We start from the raw sequence: 14,131 nt of genomic DNA, 5'->3' as shown, positions 1-14,131 counted from the left end.
TCTCAGCTCCAGCACCTGGAGCCCCCTCTCCTTCTCCTTCTCCACTGACCTTGGTGTCCATGTTGTTTTCCTCACGTGTTCTCAATTCCTTCTCTTCTCTGGCTAGAAAAAAATTGTGCCCCACTTTCTTTTGATTTTCTTCTTCAATGTTTTCACAGAGGCGTTACCAATAGCTCTAAGAGGCCCAGACTTGGCCATGTCCATCTTCAGAGCCACCAGGGACTGCCTCTGCCAGACATGGTGGAAGCTTCTACCAGCCTCTCACAGAAGCCACCTCTGCGGCCCCACGCTACCAAAAACCAGGCCATGCAAAACCAACACAAGCACTAATGCTGGCTCTGAACAGTCTAGCACAGAAATGGGAAAGGTTCTCCATTGTTGCCTTCCTGTTATTGTTAAAAACTGAAAGCTTTCTCATCAGGAAAGTCCTTTCCTTCTTAATCTACTTGGAACTGAAAACAAACTGACTTCCTCCCGTCTGGTTCTGTGCCAACAATTCTCACTTTAAATAAAGCAGCCCCACCACCAGAACCGAAAATCTATCAAATCCTACAAAATACTTTGACAACGCCATTCCCTTCATCTTGGAGACATACCCAGGAGTGCCAGGTGCCGTGTCTGTCCTGCTGCTCAGCAGTGACCCCGTGCCACTGAGCCGATCCTGCCGGCGCTGGTAGAGCTTGGAGGCTGCCAGCCCCCGGAGCCTGAGGCCGGCCATGGCACCCCGGCCCCTCTGCAGGGAATGCAGGGACACAGCGGGAGCAACACCGGCAGCACGACACGCAGTGAGTCACCTTCCTCTGGGCTGCTGTGTTTACATTGTAGAAGAGCTGAAGCAGGATGCACAGACACCCCATCAAGCACTGCCTGTCTGCCATTCTGCCATATTCTTAAAGATCTGACAGCCTCTTTCCTGTATTCCACTAGGAATTATTTACTTAATGCAGCACACTAGGGGCTACATCAGCACCTCGTTCTTTCCTAGCCTTGCAGAATGCATCTGTATAAATGTCATAACTGAGGTAAAAAAAATAAATCCCGAGTCTTCACATAATTAAGACACTTAAATCAAGAAATCTTTCTGATCAAAGCACGGAGAAATGGAGAAAGGCAAAGCAGATTACTAGAGCTCTTGATAGCAAACACTGTAGCTTACTGCAGATCAGTATCTGACTCTGGCATCTCCAAGTACCTCCCTGCAGGCCGCTGTACTACACCATGTCCTAAGATACTGTAAACAACAGAGCTGTTCCTTCCACTTGGACAAAGCATATTCCAAGAAACAAGGTTGCAAACACTTCTGCTCTCCGGCCTCATTGCAGCCGCTCACAGCAGAGGGTCAGGAAGCAGGGAGGAAGAACATACTTGGCATTCCAGGCTCTAGAGCTCTCTGGCCTTCAAGCATTACCATGAAAAATATCCTAAGAGTCATTATTAACAAATTACTTTTTAGTAAATTGTAAGAAAACTAAAGGGGAGGGAAGGGGAGGTGAGATGATTTTTGTAGCATGAGCATGAAATACAGCTTGTCAAGCTACAGAAGAAAAAAATGAGAGGACTGATGACTTCATGAGTTCTAAATTAATATTAACAACCAGGAATCCCTTCTGACACTTAAAGAAAAACAGAAGGATTTACTGGGGCCCAGTAGAACAGGCATGAATAAAGAACAAATTACTTTTAAAATCACAAATCAGCAGCCTTAAAATCTACAATGCACTCCCCATTTCCTTGAGAGTTTCAGCTCCTGACTTGACAGCAATCTGCCACTACCATCTCTTTCAGACTGTAAGTGTAGTTTATCCATTTCTATTTTAGATTACAAATGGAATAAAGAAAAATGTCCTCCATACTGGGTGTCTCTGCTGACCTTTGAAATTTTAGAGCAATAAACAATTTTTTAAATGTAAGATTAAATCACTTTTTTACTTCTAGCAAAAAATTAAATCACCACAACAATAATCTCCCTTATCCTTAAGCAATCTGACAAAACCCCCCCCTTCTCTCTCAAACACTTAAGATTTTACCTGACTCATATGACATTATTCTATTGGTTTTCAAAAAATCACTCTTCCATGGAAACTATGACTGTCTTCTTCAAAAGGGAAGATGAGGGAATTAAAGGAAAAAAACCCCAAAATCTCAACAGCAAACATCCTGTCTTCCCATCCCTCAACACAAGCTCCTCACTCACTCCTCTCCTGCCACCTTACACACAGAGTGAAAATGCATGGGTTTGTTTTTTATTTCCCTCTTGACAGATTGCTTCTAAGAGACAGGGTGATTACTTTCTGGGCCAAAGCAGAGAAGAAAGCAGCCAGACTTCTTTCAGGCATTTTCAGGTTCTTCCTCAGAGAAGCACCTCTATGGCCCCAGAACAGACTAAGGACCTTCCTATCTAGAGAGCAACAGAGAGCAAATTTAGATAGAAAGATTAAGATTAAAACCACATTTTCAACCCAGAAGAGCAGAAAGGGCTGCTCCTAACTCAGAGAGAGAAAATATCTCTTATTTAATGCAGGTACTGTCTACTCAGCACCAAGAACCTTTTGTAATATTTTCCTTTATACTCTCTCCTCTTTCAACCCATTTTACTTGCAATTGCTTCATGTAAAGCAGAAGCAGCTCCCTACTGAATTAAAAAAGCATCCAACCAGCTAGCCTAATTGAAAATAATATACAGTTATTTCTTACCTTCACTGGATTAGGAACAATCAATAAGCATATCTGTAAATGCAGCTGCTCTTCTTTTGTTGACTACAGGAAGTACATAGGCGTATCCAGATCCCAATTTGACTAAGTATAGTGATAACAAAAATTTCTTAGGAAGATAATTATGCTCTGAAACTTGCACTTGGGAAATATTTTTTCTTAGGCTTTGTATTAGCTTACTTTCTAAAGGCAACACAAAACAACCAAGGCATATTTCACCTGTGAGTTTTCTAATCAACATCACAGCAGCAAAGTCTTAAAGGAAACTCTCTTCCATCCTTGTTTAGTTTCTACTTTGGGCATTTGACAACATTTTGCTCACTGGTCATTCACAAAGCCTCTTTCTTAGGAATAAGCCCATCACAAAGAAAAATAAAACAACAAAATCCAGCTAACCAAACAAAATTAATCAACTCCACCCCAAACTCCAACAATCCTCAAAAAGGCAAAAGTCAAAATGAACAGATGGACTAAATACATCAAATATTCTAGAAGCAGTCTTCCCTTATTTATTGGTCAGGAAGTACCATAGTTAACTTGTAAATGCTCCAAAAATCACACCAACTGTATTTATCAACACTGGAAATCACAGAAAGACTCTTTAGAAACATACTATTCTTACATCTAATACACTATTTCTTACACAGAATTAGTTTTCAAATGTAGTTAAAACAACATGTAACCTCATAAAACTAAAGAGTGTGGCCAGCAGATCAGGGAGGTGGCTCTCCTCCTCTATTTCCCCAATAGCCCAGCCCAGACGTGGTAGTCACAAATACTATTTCTAAAATCCAATTATCTAGTTATCAATTTTCTCTAGCAAAGCACAATCCTCACACTGTAAAAATGTAACTAGTGATATTTAAGATTTGCATTTCATTTGCTAGATAGCCACCTAATTTTAGTAATTTTTTTTACTGTGAGTACACAAAAAGATGTGCTTCTTTTTTCTGGACTTATATTTTTCCCTAATGCTAAAAATCAATAAATCAAATCACTGCAGTCTTTTAAATTCAGGAGATGCTCTCTGCAGCCACATGAAACAGAACAGAACAAAAATGGAGTTATTTTCCATGTAATTTTATATTAGCATTAATATTTTAATATTAATAATGCATCTGTAATCACAGTACCTAGAAAAGAGCCCTTTCATATTTTTACTTTATAAGAAAGGTGAAGTGAATAAGAATACTGTTTCAGTACCCCATGTTTTCCAGTCTTCTTAACTTTAGAACACTGTAAAACAACACAGTCACTCCCTGTGTCAACAGTTCCAAGACCAAAGGGACATTTATGACCATTCTGGCTCAGGAAGGCTCCCACTGATGGATATTGTGGGGATGCTCCAGCTGTGAAGCAGTTCATCTCCTCCCAGAACCCTGAAAATCCCATGTCCCAGAAGCTGGAGAACATCTGACTACATAGGGTCAGCAGACTTGAAGAACTACCAGATAACAAACAGGGAACATCTGGGTACCACTCAGCAGAGTGACCCCTAGCTGGATCTAAGGAAGAACATTCATTCTCAACGCTGAATTCTTTGCAAGGCCATAGGAGTCTGTCCCAGCCTGAAAAACAACACTGAACACGGTGCTTGTCAATGGCATCGGCCAGGCAAGGCACTTAGCAGGGCAAGTTACACAGACACTGTAAAGCTTTGCTGGGAAACCACGACCCTAAATGGATGATACTATTAACAAGGAAAGAGCCAGCTGAGCTACAGCTGTGACAAACAACTACAAACAACTTAAGTAAATTGTCCTGTCCTGGGAATGACAGCAGACAGAACTTTAGAAATAAATGTTCACAGCTGACAAACTTCCCAGCACAAACAGTTCTGAAAACATTAAATAACACCCGCCCTCACTTTTCACAAGCTAAAGCCAAGGCCTGCTCATTTGAACAGCCCTGTGAAGTAAACCTAAGGAAAAGGGAACAGAAGTCCTGCATCACTTTGAACTGCACACTCAGCAGTGTCTCAGCTACCCTGGAGTTGTCCACCCAGGCTCACGCTTCACATCAGAGCTTCCACAGGCAAGTTTCAGGGGAAGCATGGAGAGAAGACAAAGATTACAGTCCACTGGCAATTCCCACTGTCCTCATGAGTGCCTTCACTCCAGATAAGCCTGTCATTCTAAACAGTACCATACCACAGTTCTGTAAAAATAAAATCAGCTGGCTTCATACAGCCACAGTTCTTTCCAAGTCCTCTCCATCCTTTCTCCATTTAAGAGCTGGATGGGTACCCATGAGCATTTAAGGCTCCAGAGTCTTCGTCTAGCTGTAAGAAAATGAATGTAAACTTGTAAATACACACCTGTTTCACACGTCAGAAAAATAAAAAAGGGACCATTAAAGACATGAGTCAAAACCCAAAAGAGTTTTGAGCACGTATAATCACTCAAGAGCATAAATTTGTCATCACAGAGACCAGAAATAATACATTCCCCAATCATAGATGAGCACACACAATTATTCAGCAGGTTCTCACACCGAACAACCCACTAATCAGGATCCACTTTGATCAGAAAAAGCTGCATAATACAAACATCAAGACTTGACACAAAAGGAAAGTGAATATTTATACACTAAGTGCTCCGAATCCATCTCAGTATTCCTAATCACAAAAGAACAATCCTTCAGAACTACAGTAACATAGCACGACTCACAAGGATGAGTGTCCTAAAAAGGGCACCTTGCTAATTGTAGTATTACGTCTTCATGCTTCTCATCTCCAAAACATTTCACAAAAGCAAGCTTATTTTCACAAACTGCTTATAATGTCTGGGTTTTATTCTACAGATGGGACAAAAAAGTGATATTACAGCACTTGTGCAAACCCTCGCAAAATGCCAGAAAATGCCTTCCCTACTTCTCATTTACAACTGTCAATTAAGTTTCTTCACAGAGTTCTCCACTGTCAGATAGCACCAGAGGAGAATCTAGCTCCAGATTTAAACAGTTCCTGGAACATGTTAACTCCAAGGCTAGCTCGAAGAAGAGGAGAGTGAATCTGTGGGCGGAGGGGCTGCGTGCAGATCAGTGAGGAGAGCCCCGATGGGCAGCGGTGCGGGCACGCCGGGCACAGGCTGCCAGCCCGGGTCACGCCGTGCGGCCGGAGAGCCCGGCTGCTGAGCAAGCACAGTTCACATCTACAGCTGCTCACACCGACAGCAGCTCACACCGACAGCAGCTCACCCAGCTCTGCCCTCCGCTGTGTCCCCGCGCAGGGCTCAGGCACAGCGGAGCGGCTCCGCGCTTGCACGGCGGCCGGAGCGTGCCCCGCTCCGCCCAGGCCTCACAGCAGCAAAGCCTTCTGCCCCGACCCTTCCCGCAGGCCCCCATGGCGTTACCCGGGGCCAAAAGGAGCTGTTCCCCACACGTCACGGCCGGCCCAGGGCGGTGAAGGGGGGCACGACCCAGACCCCTGCCCAGCTCCCGTGTGCCCGGCCTCACCTGCCCGTCATGGCGGCGAGCCCCGCGCTGTCGCCGAGGGGCTCCGGGGCGGGACGCGCAGCTCGGCCGCGCCGCTGCGGCCCCGGCGGCCAGCGCTGACCCCGCCCCGGCGGCGGCCTCGGCCCCTTGGGTGTGGGCGGGCACGCAGCCCTCGGTGACTCAGGGCAGCCCCCCCGGACCTGCGCATACTTTTCCTATAAAGGCAAAGAAATATGGAATAGCGAGGCTGCGGAGCGGAAGGACGGGGGGCGCGGTGGGACAGGCACAGGCACGGCGTTTGCCCCTGCCCTGCCGCCGAAGCTGCTTCGCCCCGGCTGGCAGTAAACCCATGGCAGCGCTGTGAGTGTGGGGTGAAGGGAGCAGCGCTGCCTGGCGCGCAGTCACATACGCCGCACTGACGGACTTTGTTCCTAGATCGGAACAGCCGCGCTTCCAGCCTGTTCTGCGGGCTGCTCATCCCTGCACACAGCCCCCCGGCGAGGGGAAGTGGCTTTCTGGCGTTTTATCCTTCGGGTGCAAAAGACGGGTCTGGAAAGTGGTCATGGCAACCATTGCTGCTGAAGGATGAGGGACCGCACTGCCCAAGGAGGGCCCCTCCAAGCGCGAGGTTTTTGATAACATGTCATCCCTTCTTGCCCATGTTCAAGCATACTCTAAAGTAAAGTGAACCACCAAGGTTCATAGGAAACTTCTGAAGAAAAGCAACTTCAAACTTTGTTTTCATCTTGTAAGATAGCCCAGTATGCTGTGACTCACCATTGTTACATGTATTGTTGCATTTTGAAAGTAATGATTGAAACTCTGTCTATGTTCTCCGTGTTTTCTGGTGTCCAAACTAATTTTTCAGCCCTACAGTAAACATTTAAATAGTACATCATTCCTCCCATCGCTGCCTGAGTAACTCTTAGCCAGGTATCCTAATGCAAAACACCACAATGCCATGCAGTATTAGATTTTGCCCTCTGTGCTGTGCAGCATAGGCAGTAAGTGAATTTCTCCCTCACAGGAACTGGAGGTCAGTCATTGCTCTGCTCTTGGTGTGTCAGCTGTCCTTTGTCCTTGCTGCTCCAGCCCCTTTGCTGGGATCAGCAGAGGGTCTTTGGTGAGCTTTTGTAGAGATGGGGCAAAGTTTCCCTCTCCATAGTCCTTAAGGAGCTGGAGTGTCTTGGTCTGGAGAAGAGGAGGCAAGGGGGCTTGTGCTAGGGGAAGGCAACTTGGGAAGGTAGGTTTGCCAGAGTGAGAAAGGGCTTGTTTCAGTTTGGGAAAGAGAAGATGTTGGGTGCTTTGAAGCGTGGCCCTTGTAAGAGAGGCCATGTCAGGCTTGCAGGGAGCTGTGGTGCTGCCCTGAAGGCCGGTGTGCTTGGAGAGGGGCTGTAGGGCTGCAGGAAGGCTGGAGTTGGTGTGAGATGTGCAGAGCAGTGGAGAGGTAGGCAGCCCCAGGTGGGGCCATAAGGCTGAGCCAGGCTGAGCACAGGGGCCCGGAGTGAGCTGGGCAGGAGGTCCTATGGTGTAATGGTGAGCACTCTGGACTCTGAATCCAGTGATCTGAGTTCAAATCTCAGTGGGACTTGGGCCTTTTGGTTGCCTCAGCATGCTTGCCCTCAGCATGATTCCACTGTCACACCCCTGTGCTCTGCTGCTGCTTCGCTTCTGCACTGTTTTCTCACCAAGCACACAGCACCTGAGCTGCACAACACCAACTCACAATGGGCCAGGCACAGGACTCTGCTCTGGGATCATTAACTCCTGTGTTGGATGCATCCAAAACTGGAGACTGGGCTACACAGCTCTGGGCAGCTGTTTCCAGGTTGGACCATTCCCACAGGAAGAGCAGGTTATTCTGTGTGCCATTACTTGTATGCCCACCCCTGTCAATGTCTCCTTTTTTTCTACTTTCCTCTGAGGCTCGTTCACCTCTTTTCCCTGCCAATTTCTTTCTATTGCTCTGCAATCCATTCAAGGAGCTCTACCAGCATTGGGCAGTGCCCCATCATTGGGGTTCCATTTGTTTCCATGGGAGAGGGAAGGATCTCCCTTGCAGAGCAGGTGGCAGGTGAGGGAGGAGGAGAACAAAGGACCACGACTCTCCAGCAGTGCTGCACAAAGGCTTTAATGAGAAGGAGCAAAAGCGGCGGCACAGAACAGAGACCAAGGAAGACGTGTGGGGGGCCAGGGAGGGCAAGAGCTGGGCCCGTTTGCCAAGGACCAGGGGGATGATGCGCCGGCCTCAGCAGATCTGACCGCAGCGGGAGAAAGGCAGGCACAGGCCTGAGCCCCCAGAAGAGATGGGAACCCCCGAGGTGCTGAGGGAGCTGCCCACAGCAGCTGACAGAGAGGATCCCACGGCTGTGTTCTGAGGGAAGGAGGTGAGGATGGGGCCCGGCATGGTCACCACCACCGGCGAAGGCTCGATGTACACCGTGGAGTCAGCGCAGCGGGCGTTGCAGGGCTCAGTGCAGCTGCTGGCAAGGGGGGTTGGGCCACAGGGGCCGCAGGGCCGGGGGGGACAGGGTCTGCAGCAAGACATCTCTCGGTGCGGGAGGCAAAGCTGCAACACAGAGCAGGGAGCACCACCCAGCCTCAGCATCAGTCTGTCTCTCTGTCCCTCAGCTCTCCCCAGGGACACCTTTGGTCTCCAAAACACACTCTGTGCCCACAGCTCCCACCACCCTCCTGGTGCCCTCCGAGTGCCACGGCACGGGAAGGCCGCCCCACTTGAGCAATAGGAGCCAGCACAGTGGCTTTAAGGGCCCTGTGGAAAGACTGGTCACAGCCCATCTCCAGAGCAGACACGGCTGTGTCAGACAATGTCCTGGCGTGCACTGGCACATTTTGTTACACCATGGCAGGTGCAAATTCTGCTGGGCACATCCCCCTGAGGCTGAGCCCCATTGATCCCCTTCTGCTGGAACAAAGCCCCCTCGTCCCAGCTGGCCCCAGCCCCCAGCATGGAAAGGCTGACGGCCCTCCAACAGTTCTGTGCCAGGGCCAAGCTGAGGCAGCCCAAGGATCAAGCCGGGCAGCCTCCATGACAGCAGCTCAGCCCACACGGAGGGATGGAGCGGGCTCAGGCTTACCTCGTTCCTCGAGGGAAGGGAGGCCAGAGACCAGGATGCAGAGCCTGCAGCAGAGCAGCCTTTTATGCCGGGTCCCAGAGCCCTGGGGGGCCACAAACATTCCTTGTTTGTGAAACATCCAAACTCCTGGGAGTGGCCACTTGTGAGGCCTCCCTGCTGATCAGGTCCTGCCTCTTTCATCTCAGGCATTTTTCACCAGTTTCACACCACCTGACTTGCAAATGATTAATGTGTGTCCCAGCTTCCTAAGGCAATTTCATTTGGAGGTCCCTAGTCAGTGTATAAGCTGAATTGAAATGTATTTGTTTAATGTCTATAACTTTCTGTCACTTGTTCTTCTTGGTGGTTAATTGGGCTCCAGTTAGAGTTAAATTCAGCCATGAAGTGACACCTCAGCTCATCTCTCAGCAGCTTTCAGTGCTGACTCTCAGGCTCATCCTGAGAATCATTTCTTCCATGGGTCATCACAGATACACCGAAGACTGAGGGTCAGTTGAGGCACAAAGCAACACTGCACAACCCCATAGTGGGGAAGAGACCCAACTCTGCAGGGAGGGGGCAAAGCTCAGTGGCAAAGGAAGTCCACGTTCTCCTGAAAGGATGTCCCCTGCAGGCCTGAGTGACAGCCATGGGGAACTTGCTTACGGTCACAGGCTGTGCCACGGCCTGGTTTTGTGATCAAAGAGATGCTGTGTCCTTCCCTGAAACAGACCCACAGCCACACTGACCTGCTTTACTCAGCGTGCTCATCCCAGGGCCAGAGACCTGGCTGGTGGCTGTGGGGAAAAGGCTGAGGGCAGGGAGCCCATGGCTGTTGTTTTCTGGGTCTGGGATGGGGTTTCCCATTCCATGCATTTTACATTTCAAAGGGACACTGGGTCAGTCTCCCAGAGCAGCAGAGCAGGTGTCATAGTGATGTGGAAGAGCTGGGAAAATCCCTGAGCTCCAGGCACACCTGAGTCACCCAGTGAGGACTTCAGTGGACTGGGTGCTGCAGACTCAGGCACTCAAGGGATAACAGAGCTCACACCCTCAATGTTCTGCTGCCATGAAGGATATTTCCCACCTTGTATTCCCAGCTGTGGATCACCTGGTGCTTGTCTGCAATCTCCTGCATTTGCTGTCTCCCAAGGCAGGGTCTTTTGGTGGCTGCTCAAGGGCTCTAGTGACTCAGAGTACCCCACATCAACCCCAGAAGGTCTGTGTGGAGCTCTGGAGCTCTTGTGCTCCTGTCAACTGCTCTGGGCAGATCACCCTGCCCCAGTTCCTCAGCAGGCTCTGGGCCTTGTCCTGCTGACTGCTAAGCACAGACACAGCTTACAAAAGAGGTCACTGTCCCTTGTACAGCTCTCCAAGGCCTGTCCCTTGTCTTCCCCCAGGGAACTCTGGGATTTCCTTTCTTGCCACTTGTGATTGCTGCCTCTTGCCCTGTGACAGTGCAGCTCTCAGGAGAGTTTGGCTTCATTCTCTCCAGAACTGCCAGGAGGCGATGGAGGCAGCAGCTCCATGGCCCCCTCCACACCTTGCTCATCAGTGCAGACAGTCTCAGTGTCTTCTCCTGCTGGTCCTCCCCATCGAGGACCTGGGAGGCTCATCTGTAAGAGCCCTTTCCATCGGCTGGTGCCCCCCTGGGGGTGCAGGGCATCCCTGGAATGCTGCTCAGGAGACAGCAGCACTGTCTGCCGGTGGCAGTGTTCAGAGGACAAGGGGACAAGGCCCACAGCTGCTGGAGGCAGCTGGTAGGTTTGTTCTTCTCAGAGAGGGAGCAAAGAACTTCCAGAGGTCTCTCTGAACCTCCATTATCCTGGGTCACCCTGCATCCCCTGGGCCCTTGAGCAGCCACCAAATGGCAATGCCTTTTGCAAATCTGCAGCAGCTGCAGCAGCAGCACAGGATTAGATGGATGTACAAGGTGGTGTGGCCGGTCCTAAAAGGTCTGGAAATGCCCCTGACAAAAGCAAAATATTTCATAGGAAAGAGGCCATGTGCTGTGGTATTCCTGGAATGCCTGAGTCCAGGGCACTGTGTGCACTCATTTCCACATCAGCATGATTCAGGTTTGCCTGAAGCTCATGGATTTTCCCAACTCTTCCACATCACAATGATTCCCACAACCTCTGGGAGACTGATCCAATATCCCTTTGAACTGTGATATTAGGTGAATGGGCAAATGAGGCCTTGCCCAGGAAAAGGAGCCATGAGCTTTGGGCTCCCTGCCCTCAGCCTCTGCCCCAAAGCTGCCATCCAGATCCTGACCTCAGGGCTGCACACACTGAGCAAAGTGGGTCAATTTGTATTTGGGAAAATGGGTCAATTTGTCTTTCAGGCAGAGACTTAGGCATGCCGTTGATCACTGTCCTACGTGTGGAATTCCTTGTTTTCTGCAGGATCCCAACTTCCCAAGCTGAGGCCAGAGCTCTGGTTGCCAGATGCCAAGGCCAGGGCAATGCCACACATGGACACAGCCTAGTAGGCCTTGAGTGGATGGGGAGCAGCCCTGTGGAGGGGGACCGCAGGTTCTGGTGGTTGAAACACTGCACCTGAACCTGCACTGCCAGCTAGCAGCCCAGTGCCAAAATCCAATCTTATTCAGGGCTACATCCAGAGCCGTGTGGGCAGCAGGTCGAGGGAGGGGATTGTCCTGCTCTACTCAGCTCTCATGACACCGTACCTGGGCTGCTGCCTGCAGCCCTAGGACCCACAGCCTAAGAAACACACGGACCTGCTGCAGCGGGTCCAGAGGAGCCACAAAGAGCACCAGGCAGCTGGAGCCATCAGCCTGTGAGGACAGGCTGAGAGGGTTGGGGTTGCATAGCAAAGAGAGGGGAAGGCTCCCAGGAGACATTCAGTTAAGAAAGGGAAGGATACCAGGTTGGGGTGTGGAGGGATGGCTCAAGCGCCACCCGTTCGAAACTGAAAGCAGGTGTATTTAGATTGGATATTGGGAGGGCATATTTTTCTTGGAGACGAGCAATACACTGGAAAAGGATGTCCAGAGAAATGGTAGAAGCCATTTTAGGGCACTCGAGGTAGATGATTTTAATGTCCATTCCATCCCAAAGTGATTCTAAGAGTCATCGCAGGATTTTGGGTTGCACAAAGAGGAAGAACAACATTTGAGATGAAAGAGGCAGGGAGCTCATCAGCAGGGAGGCCTCACAAGTGGCCACTCCCAGGAGTTTGGGTGTTTCACAAACAAGGGAATGTTTGTGGCCCCCCAGGGCTCTGGGACCCGGCATAAAAGGCTGCTCTGCTGCAGGCTCTGCATCCTGGTCTCTGGCCTCCCTTCCCTCGAGGAACGAGGTAAGCCTGAGCCCGCTCCATCCCTCCGTGTGGGCTGAGCTGCTGTCATGGAGGCTGCCCGGCTTGATCCTTGGGCTGCCTCAGCTTGGCCCTGGCACAGAACTGTTGGAGGGCCGTCAGCCTTTCCATGCTGGGGGCTGGGGCCAGCTGGGACGAGGGGGCTTTGTTCCAGCAGAAGGGGATCAATGGGGCTCAGCCTCAGGGGGATGTGCCCAGCAGAATTTGCACCTGCCATGGTGTAACAAAATGTGCCAGTGCACGCCGGGACATTGTCTGACAGAGCCGTGTCTGCTCTGGAGATGGGCTGTGACCAGTCTTTCCACAGGGCCCTTAAAGCCACTGTGCTGGCTCCTATTGCTCAAGTGGGGCGGCCTTCCCGTGCCGTGGCACTCGGAGGGCACCAGGAGGGTGGTGGGAGCTGTGGGCACAGAGTGTGTTTTGGAGACCAAAGGTGTCCCTGGGGAGAGCTGAGGGACAGAGAGACAGACTGATGCTGAGGCTGGGTGGTGCTCCCTGCTCTGTGTTGCAGCTTTGCCTCCCGCACCGAGAGATGTCTTGCTGCAGACCCTGTCCCCCCCGGCCCTGCGGCCCCTGTGGCCCAACCCCCCTTGCCAGCAGCTGCACTGAGCCCTGCAACGCCCGCTGCGCTGACTCCACGGTGTACATCGAGGCTTCGCCGGTGGTGGTGACCATGCCGGGCCCCATCCTCACCTCCTTCCCTCAGAACACAGCCGTGGGATCCTCTCTGTCAGCTGCTGTGGGCAGCTCCCTCAGCACCGCGGGGGTTCCCATCTCTTCTGGGGGCTCAGGCCTGTGCCTGCCTTTCTCCCGCTGCGGTCAGATCTGCTGAGGCCGGCGCATCATCCCCCTTGTCCTTGGCAAACGGGCCCAGCTCTTGCCCTCCCTGGCCCCCCACACGTCTTCCTTGGTCTCTGTTCTGTGCCGCCGCTTTTGCCCCTTCTCATTAAAGCCTTTGTGCAGCACTGCTGGAGAGTCGTGGTCCTTTGTTCTCCTCCTCCCTCACCTCCCACCTGCTCTGCCAGGGTGAGCACTGGCTGCTGTCCTGAGCTTACCAGCAGCTGCACTAAGAACTCCCAGAAATTCGACCTGAGCCCCAAAGCCTCAGTCACTGAGCTTGAGTCTGGAACCTGGAGATCACAGCCCTGCCTGGCCCGGTGCCAATTTGTTCCTTGTGAGAGCTACTTCAGATATTTTGAGCAACATTTTATTCCTGTCAATGCTTCTTCACAAAAGCATAGCAAAATCTGTCATCTCTCTTCCATTAGTGATGTTGGGATGTGTCAATGGTGTGTGTACAGGATTGAGGGCTGGAAAGGAGAAAAACTCTTTTTTTCATTTCTGGACATTAGCAGTGTAGCTGTCAAACAGAGTTTGATAGCAAAGTTCACTCTGTTACTGACTAAATGGATGTAGCATAAAAAGAATATTGATTTGAAATGTTTACTGTTTTATAGGGAGCCTGTGCATTTAGAAGTGTACAGTGTGCAAACAATTATGGATACAAAGTTAAAAGGGTGCAAAACGGTTTAGCAGCACTTGATCCACAGTTACAGCAAGGACTT

General features: G+C 50.4%; 1 protein-coding gene and 1 non-coding gene across 6 annotated transcripts in view; one reads left to right on the top strand and one right to left on the bottom strand.

The window, feature by feature from the left end:
• Window positions 1-6,274, bottom strand: part of LIMS2 (LIM zinc finger domain containing 2) — a 48,030-nt gene extending 41,756 nt beyond the window's left edge. For 3 of the 5 annotated variants that reach the window (XM_030954006.1, XM_030954005.1, XM_030954004.1), the window contains exon 1: window positions 6,169-6,274. In XM_030954006.1, coding sequence (XP_030809866.1) covers window positions 6,169-6,179 — 11 coding nt within the window. In that variant the 5' untranslated portion in view covers window positions 6,180-6,274. Of the gene's footprint in view, window positions 1-49; window positions 357-596; window positions 634-6,168 lie in introns of those variants that run through there. The other 2 variants (XM_030954008.1, XM_030954007.1) reach the window with 2 other exon arrangements.
• A 1,392-nt stretch (window positions 6,275-7,666) lies between these two features.
• TRNAQ-CUG lies at window positions 7,667-7,738 on the top strand. Its single transcript has one exon. It is a non-coding gene; the product is annotated as a tRNA-Gln (tRNA).
• Window positions 7,739-14,131: the final 6,393 nt, after the last annotated feature.

Source organism: Camarhynchus parvulus, chromosome 9, assembly GCF_901933205.1.
Source record: "Camarhynchus parvulus chromosome 9, STF_HiC, whole genome shotgun sequence".
In the NCBI taxonomy this organism is placed as follows: domain Eukaryota; kingdom Metazoa; phylum Chordata; class Aves; order Passeriformes; family Thraupidae; genus Camarhynchus; species Camarhynchus parvulus.
The sequence above is the reverse complement of the archived record's forward strand: the minus strand, read 5'-3'. Positions and strand labels throughout refer to the sequence as shown.